General features: G+C 41.0%; 1 protein-coding gene across 1 annotated transcript in view; it reads left to right on the top strand.

Annotated features, from left to right (window-relative positions):
• KCTD1 (potassium channel tetramerization domain containing 1) overlaps positions 1-25,314 on the top strand; it is a 32,827-nt gene extending 7,513 nt beyond the window's left edge. The window contains exons 3-5 of the mRNA XM_062501299.1: positions 19,476-19,620; positions 21,897-22,202; positions 25,017-25,314. Of these exons, the coding sequence (XP_062357283.1) occupies positions 19,476-19,620; positions 21,897-22,202; positions 25,017-25,175 (610 nt within the window). The 3' untranslated portion in view covers positions 25,176-25,314. The remainder of the gene's footprint in view (positions 1-19,475; positions 19,621-21,896; positions 22,203-25,016) is intronic.
• The last annotated feature ends 2,087 nt before the right edge of the window (positions 25,315-27,401 follow it).

Raw genomic sequence — 27,401 nt, 5'->3', positions numbered from 1 at the left:
CTTCATTGGTCTTTCATAAATTACAACGTAGTTGCTAAGCAAATTGGCATCTAGTGCATACATAATTGCAGAAGCAAACGTTTGGCTTCCAGTTTTGCCGTCAACACCCGGCCACCTCTTGGGTGTGTTTGAAGCTTTAGGATATAGATTCCAACTTCTGACTTACTTCTTCTGGTGATGATCAACCTTCTGGCTGGGTTTCATGTGTACAAGTATGCTTGCTGTTTGGGGAGGTGTTTGCAGAGGTTGCATAGGAAATGGTGAAAACTGTTCAGGACTCAATGGTTATCTGCAGTCATTTTAATGCAACTAAGGCACAAATGCTGTGTTGGCCAAGGGAATGTCACCAGTTACTGTTATGAGACGTTTTCCTTTAACTTAACAGGTCTGCAGTTTATTCAAATATTATAACCAGATAAGTGTCATCTGGCAAGCTTTATTCTCCTTTTCTTTTTTGTTCTTAACCTTTTTTTTTGCCTTTGTCTACACCATGCAAGATGTTGATGTCCCATTGACTCTTGCCTTTCAGTGTCTTTTTTTCTGTCACTGTTCTGCTCTGAGCATTTACTCTACTTCTGTCAACTAGTCCCTCATTGCTTTGTCTTCATGTCTTTTTCATGCACACTTTCCTATCTCTGTTGCAAGAAGTCAGAGCTCACAGATGTCACAAGTGATCTTTACCTGACCAGATCAAAGCACATTGCTTGCTTTCTTGCTTGTCCTTTTCACCCCACACATGTATGGTTTTCTGGCTCTTGTTAATAGTGAACTGTCTTAGAGTAGGTAAGCAGGCAGCATATGTTACAGATGTCTCAGATGATGCTTTTGCTCTTAGTGACATCAGTTCAGGGATGCTCTGAGACCCATTCACATTGATCTCTTTCACTGAGTCTTTAAATCAGTAATGAAATAAATTGTTTCTAGCCCTGATGTGTTCATTAGCCTGGGTCTGTAGGATTCTTCCAGCACAGTTGTCTGTGCAGCTCATGTGGGCACTTTTCTAGGTACTTTCAAGGCACTTTCTGCCTGCTTCAGAGAACCAATGGGTTTCTGCAACCATGTGAAAGCATTTAAGCTGAGCTTGAAGCTGCTACTTGTGGATTGCTTTGCAGGGACATGCCTTTAGGAAAGCAGTGGGCTCGCAGTCACTTTCCTATCCAGTCCTTCCACTGTGCAGCACCGTGTGTGTAGACACTTGGGTAGCTCAGGTGCTCAGAGCAATATAGCGCGACGCTCCACCTGGACTCGTTTTTCCTGCTTCCAGCAAACTCAGCTGTGCCACGTCTGGTACCCTAGCTAATTACTGAAGACCTATCTTTCCTATTTCTTCACACTGCTGCATTTTGCAGAACAGGCATTTGGTGAAGGAGAGCAACACTGGCAATTCAGTTTCCATGAATCAAAAAATTTCTGTTTGCAAAGGATTAAAAGAGGCAAAGAGGGAGAGTAATAGAAAGATGCGAGCGTTTTGCTCAGAAGATGAGATAGTTGGACAAAGCAGTGTTAAATGCAATGGGGTACACTTCAGCAGTTCAGCAACTTATAAATTCTAACTCCTAGACTGCAATGGGATTTTCATGATAAAATGTGTGAAGCCTGTCAGTCAAATGGAAGACATAATTGTTCTTTAAGTGACCTATTAACATCCCATTCCTTTTAATTTAAAATTGTATTTATGATCCGGTTCAGGCTATATTTGAATGGTAAAAACTCTTTCCATGTGAGGCGTGTTGCAGGTGAAAGGCTGTCACAAGCTGTGTGACACATGTAAAACAGGAATGATTGAAGTCCCAGTGCAGCAACATGTGGCTTGCCTTTGGCTCCCTGCTGACACAGAGGGAGATGGAGGGATAAGCAGTATCTCACAGAACCACACCCAAACCCTTTGCATTCCTTGCCTAAGAAATTGCTTGTAGTTGCTTACTGTGGCATAGAAAGTTATAATATACAGCATTTGCCATAAGTGTGTCACTTCAGAGCAAATGATGGATTATGTCCTTCCACACCCCAAAAGTTGTTCTTTGTTCTGTAATTTAAAAATAAATGTTGCAATGTTGAATTGGAAATATTTTGTGCCATACAATGAATTTGTTTTGTTGGGTTGCCTGGATGTAATTGCAACAATGTCACTGCATTAAACCGGTGTCATGGGGTAATGGTTTCCTGCTGCTACACCAGCGCCAAGCGCTGCTTTGCTTAGCAGCTCTATTGCTGTTTATCTCCGTCAACCCATGATTATTTTGCTTCTGTGAAACTTTTTTTTTCCTATTTTGTTCCATGCACTATAAATTATAGTTCTGCTCGAGTGCTAACCACAGATCCCAAACAGTGGGAAGAACTGCCATGCCAGAGAGCAGCTCTGCTGGGAGCTGGTTTTAGGTTTGTCCGAACTTGCCGGTGATACGAGGGGAAGAAGGAGCTCCAAACCGTGACAGTCTGCTGGGCCCCTTCCACCCATCTGAAAATTGATCCCTCTTAAACAGTTTAGAGGACCCTCGGGGTCTTGCAGCTTACATAAAAAATGAAAGCCCTTCCTGTCTTAGAGCAGTGCAAGCAGTCAATACAAAAGAGAAAAATGATCTTTTAAGTGTATCCCATTGAATCCATTATCTCGAGGGCCCGTGCTTGATGCTTCATCAAAACATCATCGTCTTGGTGATATATGGGGGAGAGGGTGGGGGGGCATTCGGGGGATTTCAGAGAAAATGCTGCAGTACTGTCAGTGCCACAGGACAGGCTAAATATTATAGAAGCCAGAAAATGAGAGCTGCAGAAAAACTGATGTTCTTCCTTATATTGAATTTTGCATGTTTGAAACAAGCAAATCTTTCAGGAAAAGTTTTGAATGTTTTTTTTTTGTGGTATGAAAGTCCTGTTGGGCAGCTTGTACAATAATTTCTTTGCTTTCAATGGGAATGTAAATTTGAAGGGTCTTTTTTTTTCCATTACCATAATAAAGAAAATAAAGGAGCAAATAAAAATCAGTATTTGTACCATCAATACATTCTACCCTTGTGAGAGGTAGTGACAGGGTTGAACTGCTCTATCATTACCTGAATTTGCATTGAATTTCTGGTTCTTGTGAACAAGTGTTAGTTTTTAAACGCTGGAGTTTTAAGAATCTTTTGCATGCCTGTACTAATGATTCATATGTTTTTCGTAGACTAGCATGAAAGGAAAATCATTGATTCTGTTGTTCTGAGTCTGAAGTATTTACAATGGCACGGTGGAGTTTTTTACCAGATTGCAGGGGTAGGAGAGCTGATCTTTTGCCATTAGTGTTTCCTTACTGGAAGTAGTAAGAATGTTGCTCTTTTGATAGATTATAAGCAGTAAAATAGAAGAACTGGAATTTGTTTTCAATAACCTGTAGCATCAGCAATTCAGAAATGCTATCGAAAAAAGATGAATTTTTGTAAGACAGAACAACAAAGAAGCACTATTTCTGAATGTAGCTGAGCTGTCAAACACACATCCTTTGGGTTGTCCTCCATTTCCTTTGGTGAAAGCCTAGCTTAAATAAACTGAGCAGTAGGCAGCGGGTGTGTGCCTTTGCACAACAACATACACCCAGGTGCTTTGTTGGCCAGGGTGATCCCAAAGGCAGAGTGCTGTCAACATTCCTAATTGGTTATTACCCAATAACACACACCCTCCAGTGTCTTGGGACTACAAAACACTTTTTACCTAGCCTTCCTACATGAATAATGAAGCACTTCAAATATTCATCCAATTATAGTCAGCCTCTTTCTTGGCTAAGGATTGCCAAATGCAATTGGACATACTTCTGACATACACTTTCAGGCTATATCTATGTTGGAAGGGTTTAGTCATAATTCTTGACTTCTGGGGAAAGATTAGATAACACCATGATGGTAATTTCTCCAGCCTCAAAAGCTATTGTTTATTCACTTTTGCTATGAAATTCTAGTTTACTAGCAGTATAATGTGGGAGTTTTAGGAATATTTTTTTTTCATTTTTTTACTTGGAGCTTGTCACATGAAACTGCTCATGTTTGTTTGAAACAATGAGATGTTTTGCCTTTTCTCCAAGTGCTGTGGCTACAGCTGCACAGGACTGAAGTTGCCATAAAGCATGTGAAAAGCTGTTAATGTGTACTTTCCAAACATGTAGGCTATATTAATCTTATATTTTTTCTGAATATTTTGCTCCCCAGCACAATTGACTTCTTATGTGCCAGTGGCTGACTTTTAAATATGTTTTTCTCATGCTTTGCTAACATTCTCAAAAACAACGTCCCTATCCTTTGCAGAATATTTAGGTTTAATTTTGCTTTACTAGCTTCTCCTGTGTATAAGTTCCCCTGAGTGATAAACTTCCCTCTGGCCTTTCAAAACCTGATGAGGAGGGTGTTTGATACCCCTGCTCATGGCAGCTTCCAGCTCTCCTGCAGTAATGCCATAGGGAACCACACTGGCTCCATTGTGCTGCCACAGAGAAAAGTCCAGTGTCCATTGTTGTGGTGCAGAGGCGATGCATGAGTAGAGAAGTGGTGGGAAATGTTATTCTAGGGAGAAACATACTGGCAAAACAGTGACAGGTAAGATACCCAAATGCTTATTTCCCCTTTGGAAGACCTTATGGGAAAGGGAAAGGAGAAAAACTGCTGCTTTTCTGTAGGTAAAGCGTATTTGGAGGCCCCACTTTTCATCAGGCATTCTCATTTTCCCAGTTTCTAATATTGCTGTCTCATAAAGCTGGGCCTTGGGCCATGCCTCTCTTACTGGCCTTCCCTTGCTTAGCAGCTAACCTCAATAAACTCATCAGCAGAGCTACAATTGCACTTTCCCACTTGCACTTTGGATTAATGGTGTAGCTCTCCAAAACTGAATGGATGCTGCTCTCCAGACCACAGAGGTCTGATTCTAGGTGAGCATTTAATTCCCCTCTTGGGAAGTAGAAATAAAAGCCCTAATCAGGTATGTTTCATGCTTCTCTCTTGGGTAGGCTCAACAAAATGAAGGATGAAAAAGATGCTATTGGAAGTTGCTGCTGTCTGCTATCATTACAAGGCATAAAGCAGGGGTTTGAAAATAGAAATAGCTGGTATGGCTGCAACTTTCAGTTGTATTTAGCTTCCACGTGGGTCAGTTTATTATTTCCTATTAAAATGCAAAGTAGTTAAATCAGAGGCATAAGCCCTTCTTCCTTTTCTTTATTAATGAAATCCTGGGAACATGATAAACATGAATGGCTCTGGGAGTGATGAAGAACATATAACAGGTCTGGTACTGTGTAAAAAATGTAAAGCTGGCAGTACAGTTCTTATTCAGAGAAGAAAAATGAGTCATGTTGTTCTGCAAACCTGAACCTGAGCCTGCAGAAACTCTGCAGGGCTGTGCCAGGCTGTTTCACATTGGGACAGCTCATCTGCTGCTCTTCTGGGAGTATTTCTTCCAAGAGCCCTTTCTGTTGCTGTGGAGGACCACAGAAAGGGCTCTGTCCCTTGACCTTGCATGCCAGAATATGTTTCTTTGCAGTGTGCTTCCACTGGGAAAGGTGATGAAAGCCTTATCAGCTGGAAATTGCAGAGGCTGTAGACAGAACAAAATAAATGGGGTGAGGTGCCTCAAAAAGTAGTCAATGAAATCTAGTCCTGATAAAGGTCAAGTTTGTTGTAGCACATTGCTGACTAAATGCACATCCATCATAACAGAGAGTTTATTTCCCTCACTGCTGTCCTAATATTATTCTGCCGTAGTAACAAAATACTGGCAGTGGGAGGGCAGGTAGTGTGGAGGGAGCTGGTGCCCCAGCTCAGAAGTGACTCCACATGCTTCAGTCAGCAAGAATGTGTTCCTGTCAGCTTTCCCTGCTTCAGAGTTGAGGTGAAGCTCCTTATTCATCTTTCCTGTCTGTTTATAATATATAATAAGCCAGTGATGTGCTCCCAAAATTAGATGTGCAATTTTATTTTGCCTGTGTTCACAGACTCTGAGGAGCAAATATGCTTTGTCTGACTTTGGTCCTGCAAAGTGGCCTGAGCTGCTGTCCACAGTCATAGACTGGCTGTTTCTGTGCCCCTCAGTATTTGTCCAGCAGAGAAGAAGATCCGAAAATCAACCAACTCTTGAAGCCCAGTGGAGAAATACGCCTGCCTTTTGTCATCTGTTGTAAGGCTCAGTTGTTAGCAAACACTTCTCAGGGACCCCTGAAAAGCTGCTGCTGCCTTTGTGTTACCAGTGTGAATATGGCAGACTCGTTCTTTCCTGCACTGCAAATCCCTGGGGCAGATCTCTGCCGGAGCTCTTCTAACATCAAAGCACATAGATAGTAGTTGGTGGCAATTAGAGGCAGCAAAGATGGATTATGTGCCTGTACCCACTGTGGCTGGAGCTCTGGGTGGGCTGCAGGATACAAGGATGGAGCGGGAACAGCTGCTGAGCTGAGTAGAGTTTGGGGAAGGCATCTGGTCTGAGGGGCAGCTGCAAGCAAATGAGACCTGTGGTGTTGCTGCTCTTATTGACTGCACTGCTGCAGTATCAGTGGTGATAGAACAGAGCCCAGTCTGACCTCAGGTGCCTTCTCCCTCCTGTTCAAACCTATCATGGTGCTCAGCAGCAGACAACTGGGCAGCCCAGGTCCATTTTGCCTCCTGTCATTATTTGTGGGCAGTTGTCGTGTGGTATACACTGAGGGAAGAAAAGCTGTGTAAAAATGAGGGGCCAAGAACTGCACTATTAGTTTCCACCACAGGACTGTGAGGTTAAAACAAATAAATACAGACTCTTGTGGTTAGCAATACATAATTTGGTGGTCCGACTTCCTAGTCAAAGTTGGCAGTTTTAACACATTATCTTTCTCCAGACTTCTTCCGACTTCTTCCTTTCATGGTGCTAATTGGCTTCTGCCTACCATGAAAAGAGGAGATTTCTAGGAAGGTAATGGAAAATAATCAAAATAATACTATAGCCCCAAACTGTTTGTTGCAACACCAGTGGCTTCTGGAGAGATGGGGCTTTGATGAAGCAGTGCAGGTCTTGATTACCCTAAACTATTTTCAGTCTTCTGCACCTTTCGATAACGTGGTTCCGTAGATCTCCGGTAAAGATAGCAGAAAACAATTTCTATCTATGCCTTGGGGTGATGAAAGAAAGAAAAAAAAAATTAGAAATCTACCAAGACACCTGGATTTCTGCTAAATTAAAATTTTATTACATTCACATATAGAGCAAAAAGCATTGGTATTAACTAAGTACAAAAGTGGAGGGAATTATGCAATGTGGTTGTAATGTGCTTTACTTTCAACAGAGAGGTGGAGACCTTTTTGAAATAGTTTTCTGTCCCCAAAAATGCCTGTACCAGAACTTGCATTGTTCTAAAAAACTGTAGGTTTGAAATTGGATATTTTTCTCAGTAATTTCTTAGCTTTTTTTTTCTTTTTTGTTGTTGTTAAGGCAATCCTAGTCTTTTGGCATATGTACCTGTGTTGGTTCTTGATCAGGCTTTTTTCAGTAGTAGTGCAAGCTGCAACTTAATTTGTTGGTATGAGGGCTGTGTGGTTTTACCAGCATCTGGGGGAAAGGGCAGATGGCAGTATGAAGAGACCTTTAGGAAATGTGTTTTTTTTTTCCCTTCTATTGCTCCAAGTGTAGTTATATTTTGCTCTTTTTAGAGAAAAGCTTCACAGTTAAGTGAATGAAATAATGAAAACCTACAAACTCAAGCAGTAGTCTGCTTCATCAGCAGCATATTTCTACTAGTTTAAAAGCAGTGCTCATCTTAATAGGCATCTTCATGTTTATTAGCAGCCTGGAACCACCTCAGGAAGATTTTCACTGTTGGGCTGTGCTGGTTTCTACCAGGAAGATCACAGCAGATGTAAAACATATATCCTCACTGTTGTAAATCCTTCAGACTGATGGAGTTATGCTTGTTTGGGTGTTTCTTGACAGATAATTTCCCACCTGCCTGCCTTCATTCAGCATTTATTCGTTGCTACGTGACAGAGCTGTCATAATCTTTGGGGTGCACAATCGCTGCTGCAGTGGTGCACAGAGTGTGTGTGGAATGAGATCCAGCCCTGTGTGGATCCATGGGAGTCTGTCTGTCCATAGGCTGTGGCTTGATTCTGGAGTCAGCTCGCTTCAACACCCTGCTAGAATATTAGAGGCTGACTGCCTGCATTTAGGAAGCAGGGCTCCTAACACACGTCACAGTGTAATGTGACTTTGGATGTCACTCTTCTGTGTTTTCTGTAGTGAAGTTGTGGCTGAGGAAGAAACTAGGACCAGTCAGCTCCTCTGTGTGAGATTGACCTGAGCTGCTGGGTAAAAGAGTTCTTAAATTAAAAATGTTACAAATTCCTATAAAATTTAAGAGCACCATGAACTTTTGCTCTGAATTTAATGTCACACAAATTTGTAAATTTTTTTATTTAATAGAGCCTGACTTTTTAAAAATTGAAGTTAGTGGCTTGGAAGAATGTTAGACTTTGTTTATTATATGAATTTGGTACAGTTAGTTTCTGGTCATTTTTGTGAGTGGGATACACTCACCTTGATGTGGGAAATTAATGCCTGTGCACAGTTCCTGCTCAGACTCTGTGGCTGCTTCAGCAGGACAGAAGCCTGCAGTAGTGTCCCTGTGCAATCACCCAACACTTTGGGATGCCCTAGAGTATCTCAAGTAGCAATAGGCAGATGAATCACATCCTGGATGTTGTTTAATAAAGGAACCATGTTGTAACATTTACTTTTGTCATGTGGTATTTTTGCAGATTTTGCTTTCTACAGTTGTGCATCTGTTTTCACATCCATGGATTAATTATTCCTTGCATCACTAGTTTATGGGGCTGTATTGCTTCTGTGCTGTGTCTCAGTTCTCTTCCTTTCTCCTCTCTCTACCTCCTCCACAGGATTGCATCTGACCTGCTGTTGGGTTTGGTATGGCTGCAGGGATGATTACACCATGGCAGCATCTCATTTAATAAACAATAAAGCCACTGTTTTGTATATGTAAAGTTTGTCAATGGAAATAATGTTATCTGTGTGTTTTTTTATCACCCCACTACCAGCAAAATGTTCAGGTGTGGCTTTGGCATTTCTAACCTGTGCAATAAGCATTATTTATTGCTCAGAGCCACTGTTCTAAGATGTTTTAGGTGGACTTTCCTGTCCTCTTAGCTGATTAGCACACAGGTTTTGTATGAACTGTTTTGGTTAATGGTGTGATTTTTCTAGTTACTGAAGTGCATAAATTATTTCAACCTCTAGCATGGAAGCGATTAAACATGTAAATGTATGGGAATGAGTTGTACGGGTATAAACACGTTTCTCTATGTAGGCACTTGTGTGTGTCCACACTAGGAATCACAGCAATGTAATTGTACTGCATGTGAGCTAATTAAAAAAAGAGCAGTGTACAGTCCTGTGTTTCTCATACTAAATTCTGTGCTCATAGCACCCACCACTTCCTTGATTCTGTTGTGTATGCTTTTATACTATATGGATTGCCCTTCTAGAAGAATTTGTAATCTGGGTTGTTACTCTGAAACTACTGCTTTCAGTCTAGGTAGAGGAATCTTAGCAGGTGGACTAAGTAAAGGAGAACACTAATATTTGAAGTATAATAAACATGCTGTTGGGTAGCTGGCCTTGCAGCTTCCCTCATTGCAATTAAAGTAAGCTTTATAGGAAAAGAACATTATTTGGGCAGTCAGGGTGACCTTTGTGTTTTTCATAGTAGATGGATAATATTATCTCCAATACATTTGCCTGCCTCTGTGCAAAGAGTTGTGTTGATTATTTACTAAACATGTCATCAGCATCTCCTGTTCCTCCTCACTTCAGCATGTGTCCCTTGGGCTGTATTTTCTGCATATTATTTGAGTCCTGTTCTGAAGAGTCATTCTTGCATGTTTTCTTTACCACGTTCCTTAGTCTGATACCTTCTTGCTTCACTCAAAGGAGCTAAAAAATTTAAGGCAGGTGTACTTCTACCTTACCCATTTTCCCTTCCTGCAGTCCCTTCCTCATCCATTAGAGCTCCAGCAGATAAAGCAGGGGTCCCGTGGGCAACAGCCTGATGTACAAGCCTGGCTTATCTCTGGCTTAGATGCCAAGTTCAGGGTGCTGTGAGAAAAGAATGGATGATTAAAGATGAAGTCTAAAATCTTTCACACAGAGGGAGGTTTGCAAACGTGACTTGCAGGAGCATCTCTAATATCTGACATATCTTAACTTGTGAAGCTTGTTTTGACTACCTTAATAGCGTTCTGTGTACGTATATTTTTTTCTCCTTTGTCTACTCTTGTAGGGGTTTTAAAAAGCAGACTAAACATGTTTTCCACCTTCCCTGGCAAATTTGTCTTCTGACAGTCCAAGCCCAAGTTCAGCAGCTAGGTTGAGACCTGGTAATGTGTTTTACAGGCTTCTGCTGCACAAGCTAACAGCAGCAAATTGTTCTCCTCTGTGCTGACTGCACTTAAGAAGCATGTTTCAGAGTTTGTATGTGACTTTCATGAGTATTTATTGAAAGCAGAAGAGCGAGGGTGTTTGGGAATACTTCATTCTGGGCTCTGGAGGGTGGTATTTTCTGGGGACACGGGCACAGACATAGTTAACATCGAAAAGTTTTAGAAGCCTTTGTCTCTCTGAATTTTATTCATTTTTATTCATTCAAATTTATTCATTAATAGGAAGTTTTTACCTAGGCTTTAATGCAGTAGTGGCCTCTTTCTCTCTCTCAGGAAGCAGTTCCTGTAGAATCCCCCCCAGAGCACACAGAGCTTAATGGTGCAGTCTCCTGTCTTTATGGGCTGCAATGCAGGAGGAACTTGTGCAACTCTTGCAAAGGGAAAGGCAAGTGTGTTCTTGTCCTGTCTATGGAAACGTGTTGTCCTTTTTCTTAGAGAAGGCAGCAGTTAACAAAACAACATAGATGTGATTTCTGGCTCAGTAGTCAAAGTTTTGAAGATCTTGGAAAGATTAATTTGTTATGGTTTCATTGCGTTGTTTGTCATTTATAGGGAAAGAGGTCCCAGGCATGTGAAGTGGGATGCCAGGTTAACAAAGTAACATCCTGGAAAGGGGCAGAATTAGCAACACCTTGGAGCTTCTACAAAGCATAGATGTGCTGTAGTGGGATCTTTTGGTTTTGGATGTAGAACTTGTTTTACTGCTACTTTTCTAAGGCGTTTCATGGAGAATCTCAGTGTTTTCTGATTTCTAGTGATTCGTATGTGGAATTTTGGTGCTGAGTCTTCTCAAGGATATGGAGGAAATACTGAGAGCTAATAGTGGTTTTAATGAAATTCATGAAAGCTGAGGGGCAAGCTTGATGTACAAAGGAATACATCAAAGGATTTCCCCTATTCTGAGAAGGTTTTTTTGTTGGTTGGTTGGTTGGTTTTTCTTGAACATCAATAGTTTTGAAAGGGAAATGGCTCTGGTAGTTTTTTCCAAGCTGCTTTAACAGTGTCCTCTTTGTGGAATCTGCATGAACAGGTTTATCAACAGGGATTTGAAGATGGGTATTGTTAACAATCTTTTTCTTAAAAAAAAAAAAAGCTGACAAGCTCAAAATAGGCTGAGTTGAAACGGATATATTTTCGCTTTTTACTTAAATGCGATCCTAAGACACAAGTTCCACTTTTTTACCTTGCTGCCTGTGAAGGAGTTCAGTGTTCTAAATATACAGATTATATATTCCTTTGGGATGTTGTGTATCCACCAGTTTACCTACTTTTGGAATTGAATGATAAACACTAGTGTTCTGCTCCTATCCTCCATTATCTGTACTCACAGCCAACCTGACCATCTTAAACATGATTAAAATATAATTCAAAAGTTATTAGCTAATTATGACGCAAAGTACTTAATTTGCCATCGCACCCTAATAACTTAAAGGTACTCCTGATAGCTCGGTAATAACCATATCATAAGCAAAAGGACACGGTTGCTACTAACTTAATAGGCAGCTTCCCTCAAGATAAAACAAATAACATACCTCAGTGAAATCGGATTCAAGCTTAGTAAAATCATCTTGGCAAGCAAAGAGAGTATTTGTGAATTTTTCTGTGAAATGTTATCATTGCCAAGAAAACTTGGTTACAAAAAACAGAGATGGCAAAAGTATTTGCATGAATAATTGATTTAACATTTCACTGGTTTAAGTGATTTTAGGAAAAGTGGTTTTGATATGCTCTGGAAAACTAGAAAGTTTTTAAGGACTAATTTGCAACATACCAAACACTGTAGGAGATGTGGGGCTTAAAGGCTTGTAGACAGTTCTTCAGTACATCCAGTGCGTGCACAAGCCTGAAAAGAAAGAGTAGAGATGGCATTATAAAATACTAAAATCCTGATGGTGAAGCTGTGGCTATGGACCCGTGGGTGTGCAGGGAAGGCCGTGTGTACAGTTCCTTCTTGCCTGATGTCCTCACAAATACCTCAAGCGAATTGTCCCCTGTGATGAGAGGGTGATGGCAGGTGTCTGCAGCCTCCTGCCCTGCCCCGAGTCTCCATGATTTGGCAGGTGGGTCACTCAGGGTGCTGGTTGGTCCCAGAGGTGTCTCCAAGTCCCAGAGGAAGAGAGAGGCTGTGGCACCAGTCTGTAGACAGTGGTTTGGCTGAAGAAACCCCTGTTTGGGGATTGCAAGGCTGAAGTTTTCTGGAGACATATCTGTATAGCAGCAAAAGGGCTTGAAGGTGGGTTTGGTATCTGAAGACAAGCAAAACTGTGAGGATCAAGGATGTATTCAGTTACAGAATAATCTGAGTTGGAAGACATCCACCAGGATCATCGATTCCAGCTCTTAAATGAATGCCCCATACATGTCTTGGGAAGTGCCAGCAACTTCAGTGTCTGTCAGATGGAGGAACCTCACTTTCTGAAAAGTGATGGGGTTTGTGGGGTAAAGATCCTGGTTTGGGGTGGGAGAACAGCTGGTGAGCAGAGGATAGACCCCTCTCAGCCACATTTGAAGCCTGTAATGTAGCCTGAAGATTCAGGAAGTTTGGCTGACACAGTATTGAAATTGCTTTTAAAACACTTACCTGCCCAGCCCTGTGTGAAAAAATGCAGATTAGGGTTTCAGCCCTGTTTCTCTTATCAGTCTGCATCTCCCTGGTACACCAAAGCAGAGAGAGAAGGAATATGGTAAACAGAAACTCCCTGGCCCATCCACGGTCTGGGGTAGTGCTCTTCTGGCCTCACCCTTGTTGCCATCTTGCAATGTGGGAGATGGTTTCCATCTACCTGCATAAACTGTTCTCTGGTCATGAGTCAACAGCTCTCAACATCCCATCCCAACTATTTATTCCTTTCTATTCTAAAATGTCAGCATTTCTATGAGTGCCAGTTGTGTCTAGGTAGATGATGGTCCTGAATTTGGAATGAGGGCTTGAACATCCCAAGAGAAGGCTGTGACAGAGACTGCATTTTTGGACTGCCTTCTGTTGAACATGTGGGCACCCTACACCCACCAGGGTGACTGACTGTCAACCAGTATGTTCTGTACACCCAGGGAGTTGCTGTATTAGCTCTATTTCATGGTGTAATCATTAATTCTGGTGTGAAACTCCTAGGTATCAGGGGAAATACAGGTTTTATTTTATTTTGGAAAAACTTCCTTTTTGGGCAAGCATAAGTTAGGGTGCTTCTACTTTGTTGTGGAGCCTTGGCCATCCATTTTTTAATTCACCCTTGTGTTCCCTGTGACCCGTGTACCCATGTTTGTTCTGCTGTCGTTTCAATACATCTCTCATTCTCCACGCTCATCTGTGGCGTAGAGAGACGTAGTTTGCTCTCATGTCAGTAGCATTCCTGCAACATGACTGCATTATGTTGTGCAATTTATGCTTTTCCAGTTAATGTGTCAGTTTGTCCATCTGGATTAGATCCAACAACTATTAGTTCATTTTGTAATATGTCTGATTTGCTTTCATCTCTGCTCCCGATGCTGCCTCTGATCAGGCAGGTTGGAGCAAATCTCATGTCTCTCTCTTTTTTCTTAGTTTTTTTTTTTTTTTTTTTTGTCTCTGGTGTGTTCCCTGATGATACCATGTCACTCATCATTTCAGATCCTTCCCATCTGCTCCTCACATGCTTTGCTCTGCCTTTAACATTATTCACCACTTTTTGTCTATCTCGCTTCCTTCTAAATGCTCAATGAGCCCTCTGAGCTTTCCCCTACCTTTTATTTTACTGTCATGCTGAAGTAACAATCTTAAGATGTTTGAAATCTTCTTCATGTAAACGATTCAGTTCCTTAATCTTTAGCAAATATTTCCACAAAGGTTTGACATCTTTTTACTCAGTATTTGGCATTTATCTGTTCTTTAAAATGCCATGTAACTTTTTTTTTTTAATATCTCATAAGAAGTGGTGTTTTAATACCTCTTCCTGTACATTCTTCTTCTTTGTCATTTTGGCTCCTATATAAATACGTTTTCTATAGAAGGTTTAATGAGCTTTTAGGTTTTAATACATGTTTCCCCTGTTACCATTTCTTTATAATTATTTGTATACATGCATCTTCTCATAATGTAGGAACTGTACGTGCCAAGAAATTCCTAAGACTCATGGACACGAAACCTTAAATTAAATGTAAGAAGAAAAAGATAAGAGCAAATTATAATAGCACTGAGAGTGAGAGATTACAACAGGGTATTTGGTTAAAATGCATTTTTCATAATATATGTTCCTGAAAATTGCAAATGTATTCTGTTATGTTTATGAGCCAACTTTTGTTATGCAGAGTTATAAAGGTTGCTATGTATTCAGTCTCTATGGATCCAAATGATGTGAGTTATTCAAAAAAGAAAAGCAGGTTGATACTGTCAAAGTGGTTCTCTGAAAAAAAAAAAAAATAGAAACCTCATCATTCTCCACTTGGGTAGGATAACATTTCTCACTGGCATGGACACCTCTTCAGCTGTACTAGCTGCTAGGGGACAGTGCAAAATTATATAATTTAGACATACGAGGAAGTAGAATTAAATAGCCATGAGATGAGCATATCATTAAACAGATCTAATTTATAATAGACTCTTATGCAAATTGCCTTTGAGCACTCAGTAAAAGAAAATGAAAAGAAATTAATAAGGACAGCTCGGACTAAAAAGTTGCAGAGAAAAAAAAAGTAAATGCCCGTTCCAGCTCACTCTCCACACACTCCAGAGTGTTAAACAAGCATTCCCATTAGCCACATAAATATAATGACATGATAATAAAACTTCCACTTGACTTTTAAGGACCAAACTCCTAATCCCTTTGCTGCAGTGGCTCCAATGAGATGAGTAAGATTTTAAATGAAATACATTTACTTTGTCACGTGATTCCTTATTGGAGTGAGAGAGATATGTTTTCTTTAGTATTTTGCTCTTTGTCAGCTGCTGAATATCAGCCCTGGTGAAATCCAGGCAGAAATCTTGCCATTAGTGTGGGATTGCAGGTTCCAGGGCATTACTGATGCTCCTCCTGCTGCACAGCCCCCTCTGATGGGTTAAAAGAAGGACTTCTCACCAGCTTTCCTCCCTTTTTTGTTCTTCTGTGAAAGACATGGGGAGCAGGGAACTCTGACAGCTCAGAACAGTTGAAAGTATTTTATTGCAAAAGATTTTCAGTTAGTTTGGAGTTTGTAGCGTCCTCTGATAAAAATGTTAATATGAGAAATTATATATTGAATATATTCAATTATAAGAAACCTGTTTTTTCTCAGAGAAGAAAAAGGTTTATTTCTACCTTAGTTTGAAAGTGATGTAATACATTCTGCGTGTTTGCAAACATCAAGGCTTGCAGCATTTCCATGTTCCCTGTATCCTTTTGATTACAGAAAGGAATAATTTTAGCTCTGTCCAGTGAAGCCATTAAAACAATCTGCAGAACACTGTCATTTTTCTTGGCATTAAGAGAGTTTTGCAATAATTGACTTGTTTAATTAGTACTGGCCATCTTGTTCCTAATTATTGCTGCTTTCCCACATTTCCAGATGAGGCAGAATATACTAAAGTGAAGTCTTTTATCTTTATGTGTATAATAATATATTTAAATATTTATACAATAAGAGAGCAAGGCTATAAACACACTAGGTATACAGTTTTGCTGCAGACCGTATACTTTTGTACTTGAATTTGAGAAATCCTGCAAGCAATGTCATCTTCCTGTGCTAGCTTTTTGGTATAGAAATGCTATTACAGGAGTGCTGATCTGTGGGAAGAAAGATCCATCCCTGTAGTATTTCATGGAATTAAAACAATGATCTTTTCCATTCCCTGTTGTTTTTTCCCCAGTAAACAAGGGGAATATACCTAGTCTATACCTACTTTGTGTCCTTTAAGTAAAACCAAATTCTCTGATGGAAACAGGGTTTTCCCCTGGTTATATTTTCAACCCTTGAAGCACTCGATTTCTGACAGTGGAATATGATACTTAAAGCCACAGACATTAATTATTACCCATTGGAGGTCGCACTTTCAACCCATGGGAGGTTAATTTTCCTGATATATGGAAAAATTCCAGCCTGTTAATTTTAATTAAATATTTCAGCAGCACATTTTCTTGTAAATGGACTACAGTTTCTTATCCTTTACCCTTGATATTTGGCTAATTCTGCATATAATTATCATCTTATTTTGCAAGCCTCCTTCAAAGTGCTTTCCTGTCTCGAAATGCCACTCAGCTGTTACGTATTTCTCATTTAAAAAAGAAAGGTGTCCTTGCCAATCATCAGCCAGCATTGTCAAGGAGATGGGGAAAACATCTTTCAGGTTTTCTTGGGAAGTGAAATTATGACTTACCTTATTGTAAGCAAAGTATTGTAATGACTTACCTTATTAAAAACCCTTCTTGTGCCAGCAAACGGGTGTCACTTAAGCATGTATATTCCCAATGTGAGACCAAGCAGGAGTGCCAGCAAAGCTATGGGTGGCAGGGAAGATGGTTATCAAATTGTATTGTACAGAGGAGGTGACAAGTGAGGCATGAGAGAGTGCTTCCCACTGTGCCCCTGGGAATCCAAGAGTTCCTGGTGAGGCTGGAAGGTGAGGATGCTGGTTGTTCCCCGGATCCTGGCATAGCCCAGTCTCCTCTCCTGATGTGTGTAGCAAATGCAGATTAGGAGCAGGACTATGTCGCCAGATTTGGAACCCGTAGTATCTCAAGATTTTCCCTGAAGGACATATGAAGGACGCTGGAATCTACATTTTTACATCTGAAAAGGAAAAATCATTTAATTTTCTTTACAGAAGTCTCCCTGCTGGGGGTCTTCCCTTCCAATGCTGTTTTAATATGTGAAAGTGCAGTTGTGTGTTGCAGAGTGATCCTGGGAGGGGAGTCAGGAGGGACTATGGACTTTGCAGTTCCTGGGATTTTGCTGCAGTAGCAGACCACTAAGGCAGTGCTTTCTGCTAATGCTTCCAGCCCATTCCCAAAGCTATTCAGGTCCCAGGTAGCACTCCCAGTGGCTGAGCACTCTCCTCAGCATTATGGTTTTGTTAGAAGGCTCCATCCTCTGATACTATCTTGCTCTTCTCTAAACAATTAATAAAATGGAGACAAAAAGCCTAGAGGTTTAAAATATGTAATTATATAAGTAATTTAAAACTAGGAAAATGCTGCAGAAACCAATTACAATTATACATTTCAGTAATGACTTACTTGGCCAAATACATGTTTTGTGTGTGAATTCCGTGATAAATTTGAAGATGACATGCTTGAGTTTAAGGGAAAATTAATTCTAAATGCTGAGTACTTCCATATTAGACATAAAATGTGGCTCATACAACAAGTGAACAGGAGCCTGTGTTGTATGGGCTGTCGCAGTTTAAACTTTGAGCAGCAGGGCAGGCAGTAACAAGTCTTAGAGGAAGAAAGCTTGAATAGTTCAAGGGATGGATTTGAAAAAAAAAGTGTTCTGTACCCGCTCATGATGCAAAATATATTTAATTCCTTATATGTTACAGATTTCATACAACTTGAATTGATTCAGGCATTTATTACAGAATTGTAAATGGCCAGCTAGGGTTAATGGAGTTTTATTTCTTTCCTGGTCTCCTCCCAGCTGGTGAGAAACTATAGATGAGATTTGTATTCTGTTCACAACTTATATATATATCTGCTCCAGGCACAGACATCATTCCAAACTCAATTTGGGTTGCCTGTGCCATTTTCAAAGGGAGGATATTTGGCTGTTGATGCAGCACAGTGTGTGGTCACCTGGAGCCCTGCCCCTCTGCAGTTCCCTGGGACCCTGCTGCAAGCCCTGCTGCCTCCCCCTCTTTGAGAGCCACTTTTACATCTCGAATGCCTTCTGGACATACCCTTCTGCTGGCCAGCAGATGGGGCATCTCTCAGCCTGGGATGCTTCGTGCAGCCAGGAGGGCTGATCACCTCTGAGTATTTGGTGTCTTTTTTTTTATTGCTGCTGCTGGGGGTTCGTTGTTTATTCACTGCTTTTAAAGCAAAACAAAAATAGTGTGCCATGTTGACTGTTTGTTGTCAAAAAGTACTTCCACATTGCATGTACAGACATATGAACAGACACACAAAATCAGACCTTCCAGTCACTCCTGCTCATTTCACTGGGAAGCTACCAGTGACTCAGGAGTGTTTTGCAAATGCCCCAGTGCAGAAACAAAACATTTATTTGGTGTTACTCTGGGGGTTTTGTTTGCCATTTTCAGCCCTTCCTATTGCTCTAACTAAAGCTGGTTTGGGAGACCCACATCCAGAACTGTATGTGCACCCAGTGGTTGATGTTGCAAGAGCTGTTGCCAAGCGAAGTCTTTCTAGGTGGCTGCATGGTTCTGGTGGTCAGTGGGTGGTGCTTAAAAGCTGAGACATTTTTTCTGTATTACTTCAGTGTTCTGATTGACACCTGCCACAAGCACTTAACTTTTGCATTAAAGCATTACCTCACATTGAAATGTTATCAACTCTGTACCCCCATGTTTATATTACCACAGTGTGCTGCCCCTCACCTCAACTGTGTCTGCCCTAGTGTTGGTTGCAGTAAATGCTATCCAAAAAGTGACCTGGGTTTAAAAAACAAATGAAAACCAAGCAAAGAACCAAAACAAATGATTCCCCAGGTACAGTTTCCAAAATAAATCAAGTTCGCTATGCAGTGCCCTGGAATGAGTCAGAGTGTTGGAGCTTCTAGAGGGGATGAGTTGTGCTGAAGGGGACTATCAAAAGAGGGGTCCAAAATAATTGAGGGCTTGTCATCTTTTGAGATACAGACTGGGGCAGTGAGGTGGGTGGGAGAGGCTGCTGGCTTGGCTTCTTCCCTTCCACCTCCCCAGCTGTGCTCCTTGGCGCTTAATGAGACCATGCTGGAAAATACGTGGCTTACAGAGTGGTTTGAAACCAGTCTTTTTCTAATGAAACAAAGCCTCAGAGCTGCTTCAGTGAAGTTTGCATGGCAGGATTTTATAGCACTGGGCCATTTGGGCAGCTCTTGAGCTGAGCTTGGTCTGACTGTGGTCCTCGTCTCTTGTTTCCTCTCCAGAATTGGCCGGCTTTTTGATGGCACGGAGCCCATTGTCCTCGACAGTCTCAAGCAGCATTATTTCATCGACAGAGATGGGCAGATGTTCAGATATATCTTGAATTTCTTAAGGACATCAAAACTCCTCATTCCTGATGATTTCAAGGTGAGATTTCAAGGGACTTGGGTGTTGTGCTTGTATCTTGGTAAAGCAAGTATCTGGTGTGTAGTCGAAACAGAGCCCTGGATAGGGAAGAGGAATTTGCCGGGTATGGTGTTTGATTTGTGGTACATGGCAAAAGTAAGAATGGTGTTGCTAAAGGGGTGTTTTCCTTTCCTAGAGTGACATCAATATTAAACTTTCCCCTCCTGGCTATAGTGGTAATAAAGCAACCTTGCCAGATTTGACCTAGGGAAATTAAATGTTGTATCATACTCATGGAAACAGAAGCAGTGTTACAATCTGCAGCTGACTGCTCATGAGCTTTGCTGATTACTTGTCCTTTCATCCATTTTTATGCTTCCCCAGTGATTGCAGCAGCTCCAGTTTCCACTCCCACACTGAAATTCAGAAAATGGTGTGTGAATCACAACACTGACAAAATAAACAGCACACATGGTAATATTTGGGCATTAAGTCATAGAATCTTTTCTCCCTCAGACTCTTGAATGCATGCTGCAAGTTTAATTTTGGAGTTTTAGAGAAGTCAGGAATGAATAGTTCTATGCTTATTATTTAAACTTCAATAAAGAGCCTGGGGGTTTTTTGTTTGTTTTTTTAAGTAACAAATCAAATTAGTGGTAGTTCACTGTCAGACAAATCCTACAGAGGCAGAACTTCAGAATCTATGTGATGTTTATCAGCTAGTAGGTATGAGGTTGTATATGTGGTGTCTTCAACAGAACAGATCCTCATCTTTACTTAATGATCAGTGCACCTGGTTCAGTGCAGGAAATGCAGCAGCTGGGATTGAACAGGAGAGGTGATGACTGATGAGGCAGGGATGGAGCAGTTCACACTGGTATGCAGTCCTTCTCCCCTCGTAGCTGAGACAGTTTTTCAGGAGCTGGGGCTAATAGCTGTGAGGCTGAGTTCAAGAGCTATTTTTCAGCAACCTTTGAATCATCTGGTGTAGACTTATCCTTGCTGCACCCATAGGTGACAAGGGTAGATCTCCCTGAATAATGTGGGAGTTTTGAGCTAACAGATAAGCATCATTTCCTTCTTTTGAAGCCTTAGCATGGCTTAGTGCTGCTGTCAGCACTTCTGCAGTTAATCAGAAATACAGAAAAAGGAAAAGTCACCTTTCATGGAACATTAAGAAATTACATATGTAGAGCCTTTTAAACACATAAATATATTGTAGGTGTGCTGAAATTAAAAGTGTAACTCCTGGCAGGTTCACCCAACTGTGATGTTCAAAGGGGTGTCCTCCCCAGTTATGCTTTAAGGTATACAAAAAAACAGTGATTAAAATGAAGAGTGTTTCTTGTTTCTTAGAAATATATAGATTACATTACTTTTTTGTTACACAATAAATATAAGCAGTATTTTTTATTTTTACCTTGATTTAGGTATCCTCATTGAGTATTTGGTTTCTAGTTCAAATTTAGGACCATATTGACTGTTAGCAGGCTTCTCTTGTTGTCATTCTGTTTCTCTCTCTTCCGTAATTCTCATGTATCTCTTTTCTCTGTAAAAATATTTTCCAAATGGTTTTATGCTCTTACACCTAGAAAAATGAGGTATTTTTAAAAAATGTTTTTTAAATTTAACAAATGGCAGTAGGCAGACTCCACATCATCAGTTCTAAATTACTTCTGCAGTGGCTATGCCTAGAAATGTGTTCCCTCTGCTCTGACATTTGAGATGATGTAGTAAACAATACTAGTGGCAAAATAGGGAAGTATTAAAAAATACTTAATTTTTAAAATGCACTAATATGTACAAACATTATGCAAATATCTGAATCATTTTACACTAACAACCATTGCAGGCTCCCTCATTTACATTCTTATACCTGTTACAATGCCTGCTAGTATTGCTGTAAGATACAATGGATCCTAGTGATGAATTTTCTGAATCCTGATTGAATTCTGTTCCATCTGTTCAGTGAGATCATTATTATATGACATCACTGTGGGGATGAAATATGGAGAAAAGTGTGGGGTTTTTGTTGTTTTTTTTTTTGCATAAGGGAGTTGAGCAAGCACAGCCTTTCCCTAGTCTTACATGCACTGCTACACTCTATGTGTTTCAGGTGGTTCATGGTTATTTTTTGCTTGCACTGTTCCTTTATTACCCCTTCCTACAAAGTAATTGGAAGCTCTGTCTGAATGGTTACAGACCTAGAGCAGCGCTGGCCTGAATAACCATATACCTTAAACACCACATTAGCAACGCCTCTCTTAATTGTGCACAGTAACGTACGTGTCTTTCAGGACTACAGCTTGTTATATGAAGAAGCAAAGTATTTCCAGCTTCAGCCCATGCTAGGAGAGATGGAACGGTGGAAACAGGACCGGGAGAGTGGCCGCTTCTCCAAGTCTTGCGAGTGCCTGGTGGTGCGAGTTGCGCCAGATCTCGGCGAGAGGATTACACTGAGTGGAGATAAGTCCTTGATAGAGGAGGTGTTCCCAGAGATTGGTGATGTGATGTGCAATTCTGTCAACGCCGGCTGGAACCACGACTCTACGCATGTCATCCGATTCCCACTGAATGGATACTGTCACCTCAACTCAGTTCAGGTAGGAAGTCACGTGTGCATTTTTTGAAAGGGAGCTGCTGGCCACCTACCAGTGGGCTGACCCTGTTCCATGTCACTGGAGCATTTTGGTGAGCAGAATCAGCTGGAGGCTTTAAGCAAGTGATTTACTTCAGTGTGTCGAGTTGTCTTTCTCCATTTAATTCATGTTTTGCCAAATCTCTTTGCAAACAAACTGCAGTAGTGTTAGAATTTTCTGTGGTCATAGGGAAAACCCTTCACTTTCAGTGTTTTTTCCTGATTTTTTATAATACAGTAGAGGCCTGTTGTGATTGATAGGACAAAGGGTAATGATTTAAAGTAAAATACTGTAGATTTTTACTACATAAAAGGAGGAAAATTTTTCTTTGAGGGTGATAAAACACTGGAACAGGCTGCCCAGCGAGGTGGTTGATACCCCATCCATGGAAATATTCAAGGGTCAGGCTGGACAGGGATCTGAGCAGTCTGATTTAGTTAAAGATGTCCCTGCTCATTGCAGAGGGGTTGAACTAGATGACCTTCAAAGGTCCCTTTCAACCCAAAGTATTCTATGATGCAATGTAGCAATGTCTAAAATCAGTAGATATTATGAAATGGATAAGAAAAAACCTGGGAGACAAATTAAGGTAATTCCTGGAATAATTATTATCAACTTCAGTATTAGTGTTACGTTTTTATCCTTTGTTGGTTAAAAGTAACCAACCTCATAGCCAGCACTTCCCATGTGGAATCATCAATAGCACAATCAATGCTGTTCAGTTTAAAAACGCCTCCTAAATGCTGCAGGCTTGTGAGTGAATTCTTTCATAGAACAGGTTTACAAGCTGAGCTTGGCATCTTTTCATCTGCCAGGTTCCACGGTCCAGGTAGAGAATCACAGAGTCATTATGGTTGGAAAAGATCTCCAAGATCAACAAGTTCAGCCTTTGATCAGACACCACCACGTCAACTAAGCCATAGCACTAAGTGCCACATCCAGTAATTTCTTGAATTTTTCCAGGGATGTTTATTCCATCACTTCCCTGGGTAGTCCATTCCAATGCTTAATCATCCTCATAGAGGATAAATTCTTTCTGATGTCCAACCCAAACTGAATCTCCCCTGGTGCATCTTGAGGCCATTTTCTCTTGACCTGTTGCTGGGTTCCTGGTAGAAGGGCCTGACATGTGCCTTGCTACAGCCTCCTTTCAGGTAAATATAGAAGGTCACCCCTGAGCCTCTTTCGCTCCAGATGAAGCAAGCTGAGCACTGGGGCACACTCCGAAGGCTGGCCAGGCACTGCACTTGTGCCAGCACTTAACACAAGGGTCTGGATAGACTTATCTAGACCTAACTAACCCATGCTATGCTTGGACAGTTGTCTCTTACTGGCCTTGACTGTCATGCTGAAACATCAAAATTGCTTTGTCATAGAGATAAGTGCAAATTTAGGACAGCCTTAGATGTCAGATTACAACTGAAAAGGAGTTTCAAGGATGGCTGCTTAGCTGCACCATATGGTAGTTATCAAGGCAGTCGTATCCTTCAGCACTTTGTCACTTATTCTGATGCTTATAATTTTGTTGCAGAAATAAGAATTACAAAGCATATTTACTGATGTGAAAAACCTAAGTCAGAGTGGCAATATATGTACAGGATTCAAGAGAGGTAATGATCCCACACTGATAAACAGGAGGATAAGCATCTCCCAGTGCTAATGAAAATGGGAGATGGGACAATACCAATACTCTTCAGGTGAAGAGTGAGGTACAGACCAAATGGATTGTCCAGGGCTGAGTTTCCAGAGTTGCTTCCACCACATTTTTTCTCAGGACCCAAGTTCTCCTGTTCTGTTTTTCAGTGGCTTGCACCAACACATTTTGGCAGGGGCAGGGGATTTTGTCATATATTGTTAAAAGGTAAAGATCACATGTGTTTCAGTTGCTGTTTCCAAGTCTCTTTTCTTACCCCTTCCTTTTTGATATGACTGCTGTGCAATTAGCTATGCTCAAGTACTTTGGAAAGACATTTACCAGCCTGAAACATTTTTATGTAAAGACATGGCATGTCTTCTTTAAAGCATTTTTAAACCTCAGCTTGCTTCTTCCCCTGCCCTAGTCCTTTGCAGCTTTCTGCCCTTCTGCTTGCCAGTGTTGTCTCAGTCTACATGCAAGCCAGTTTGACAACTGGTGAAAGAGCTGGGAAAGCCATGGTAGGCACCTGATTCCAGCACAACCCTTGTGAGGTCTGGTCATGCTGAATAGAGGGTCCCACATCCTGTGGGGTCCAGGAGCATCAGCCCCTTCCTTGGGCCTGGCAGCTGTCAGGCTGACCCTGGTAAATCCCAGGAAGTCACTTTAGCATGTGAGGCAAAGGAAGCCCAAAAAAGGTGAAGATGATGATAAAAGTAACAAAGAGTTGGGTTTTAAGTCTCTAGTAAATATCATGGTAGGTTTTCTGAAATTATGACCATGTTATCTACACTGTCACCATTTTGTTCAGGTGTTTGATCAGCATCTGCTGTGCAATCATGTATTTATCCTTTTGTGTTGTAAATTCTGTGAAGCAGAGAATGTGTTTTTCTAGTCATGTTTCTGTGGCTAGACAAAGACTGGATTCATTGGCAGTAGTAAAAAAATAGATTTTTTCTTCATTTTTCCTTTTTCACTGTTCAGTGGGCATAGTCAGCAGATATCAATCCAGTACAGTTAAGCTACATAACCACTTTTTTTTTTTCCCTAGCTGAATCCATTTGAAAACAGCAGTTATTATCATTGGACAGCAAATAGTCTTTTTATTTACTTATACATTGGTGTTTGTTTCCTCTTTTTTGCAGGTACTTGAGAGGTTACAGCAAAGAGGGTTTGAGATTGTTGGCTCATGTGGAGGTGGGGTGGACTCTTCCCAATTCAGTGAATACGTACTGAGACGAGAACTCAGAAGGACATCTCGTGCACCCTCTGTCATTCGAATAAAGCAAGAGCCTCTGGACTAAAATGGACATGTTTCTTTATGCAAAAAAAAAAAAAAAAGAAAACAAAGAGAAAAAAAAAAGGGGGACAGTTCATGTGCAGTTTGGACTCCAAACAAGTCCTGGAACTAAAATTGAATAAAAGACACATTTATATCAAATATAGAGACCACACCTGAATTCATATGGGAACACTTGGAATAGTAGTGATAATAATAATAACCTCAAGGTATAAAAGAAAACACACACACACACACACACACACACATATAAAAAAATATGTATGTATATGTATGTCTGTACATATATATATGTATGTATATGTCAAAGGGTAGGAAATGCAATGACAAAATGTGGTAGATGAGGTTGGTGCTGTGATGGCCATTAAGTGTCCTAGGCCATTCCCAGGCCCATTTAACAGTGTACAAGCCATTGCCAGGGGGGATTCATAAACTACTCTTCACCCATTTTCATTGCCAAACAGCCATCCACTTTTTAATGTGTACACACCTTGATTCAACTTTATTTGCATATGGAGGTTTATGTCTGTCTTTTTTAGAGGTGGATGGGCAGGTGTTCAGGAGATGACCATCCATTGCATTGGAAAGCTGAAATTTTAAATGTAGTTTGTACAGAAGTCGCACACTTTTTGTCTGCCCTCACAGATGTGAAAGGTTAACTTTTCTTTTGAATGAGGTTTTTTTTTGTTGTTGTTTTGTTTTGTGTTTTTCAAAGGGGGCCAGAATAATTAATATTTGGTAGAGATGCTCTGGTTTGAATCTGCTGCTTTCCTACAATTTTTTCAAATTTTATAATGTATTAAATACAATAAACTCCTGTTTAAAATAACAAGGGTCTGGTTTAAGCCAACAGAAGCAGAGAGGTGGGATTGCACTGCACTCCAGCATCCAGAGGGGCAAGGCAGTGGGCAGGCAGTGCTGGCTGCACAGGGTGGAGTGAGTTAGAGGTAGCAGAGGCTTTTGAGGGGTCTTCTGGTGTGGTTGCTGTTCCTTCAGTGCTGTGCCTTTTAAGCTTTGTCCCAGTTGGAAGAGAAGCTGTTGGTCAGACATGAAAATAACACCACCTCAGCCCAGGGAAACCCATCAAAAAATGACACCTGGTTCGGTAACCTTCATTGTAACAGTGAATCCTTGCATCATTCCCTCTTGATTAAGGGATTGGCAGCTTTGACTCTCCAAGCCCCTGCCTTGCTGAGTGTTAGTCAGCCTGCTTGGTTTTCAGGTTGCTCATTTCCCTCGTTTCAAGCCATTGTTCTTCTGCCTTGAGAGTGACATGGCCAGCCCTTGTGTTACCTATGGGCTGCATGTCCAGGGCAGCAGGCAGGAAATCCATGTCCTGCGTTAGATGTGCTGCGAGCTGCTCCCTTGCAGAGTCTCACTGGGCCCTCCTCTGCAGGCACTGGCTCCAGGCCTGCCAGATTTCCAGAGGCACCACATCCCAATGCCACTGCACGGACTGCTCGTGGGTTGGTGCACCAGCAGCCACCACCTTTCCTCCAAAGTCTCCTTTTATGCACTGTCACAGAATATGACTGTATGTTCATCCTAGTGTGGAAATTTCTATCAACACAATGGTGCTGGCGTTCCATTGGTCATTTGGTGACACTTGGCTATTTAAGGAAAGAAAAAAAGGAACTGTTAGATACATTTAACAAGGTTTTTAATATAGTCTGATAACTAAAAAGGACAAATAACATTTTTTTGTGGTTTTTATTAAAAGATGTCAGAGGACATCTTTAACTAATTGGCAGCACATATCAATGGTTTGGAATTGGTGAAATGTGAAAATGGGTGAGGGAGGGGGCCCTAAAATTAAGGTTCATTAGTGGGTTATTAGATCTTCAATGTGATGCTGATCTGTCTATTCACAGTACTGAAACAGCGTTTTCGATTAGCAGCAAGCAGCCCTCTTAACAAAATAAACAAATGCTTGCTCTTACTGCCCACAATTTGGTTGTTAGTCTGCATAGAAGTTGGAAAGCTAAAACCCAGGGAAATAAATATTTTTAACAGATCTTCAAAACGTTGGAAGTGATGAAATTTGTGGTGTCCAAAAAGATGCCAGACCCCACGGGTTTGAGAGTACATGGGTGCCAGTGCAAGGTGATGTGATTCTTCTGAGACTGCTGCACAAATCCTCCCGTGCATCCGGGTGGAGCTGCACCTTCTGGGGCCTCCACAGTGTGCCTAGGGATGTGTTTACCCTCTCTGTTCAGCCCAAAGGTATTTC

This window comes from Cinclus cinclus, chromosome 1 (assembly GCF_963662255.1).
Source record: "Cinclus cinclus chromosome 1, bCinCin1.1, whole genome shotgun sequence".
Lineage (NCBI taxonomy): Eukaryota > Metazoa > Chordata > Aves > Passeriformes > Cinclidae > Cinclus > Cinclus cinclus.
Note: the sequence above shows the minus strand (reverse complement) of the source record. Positions and strands in the feature narration are given on the sequence as shown.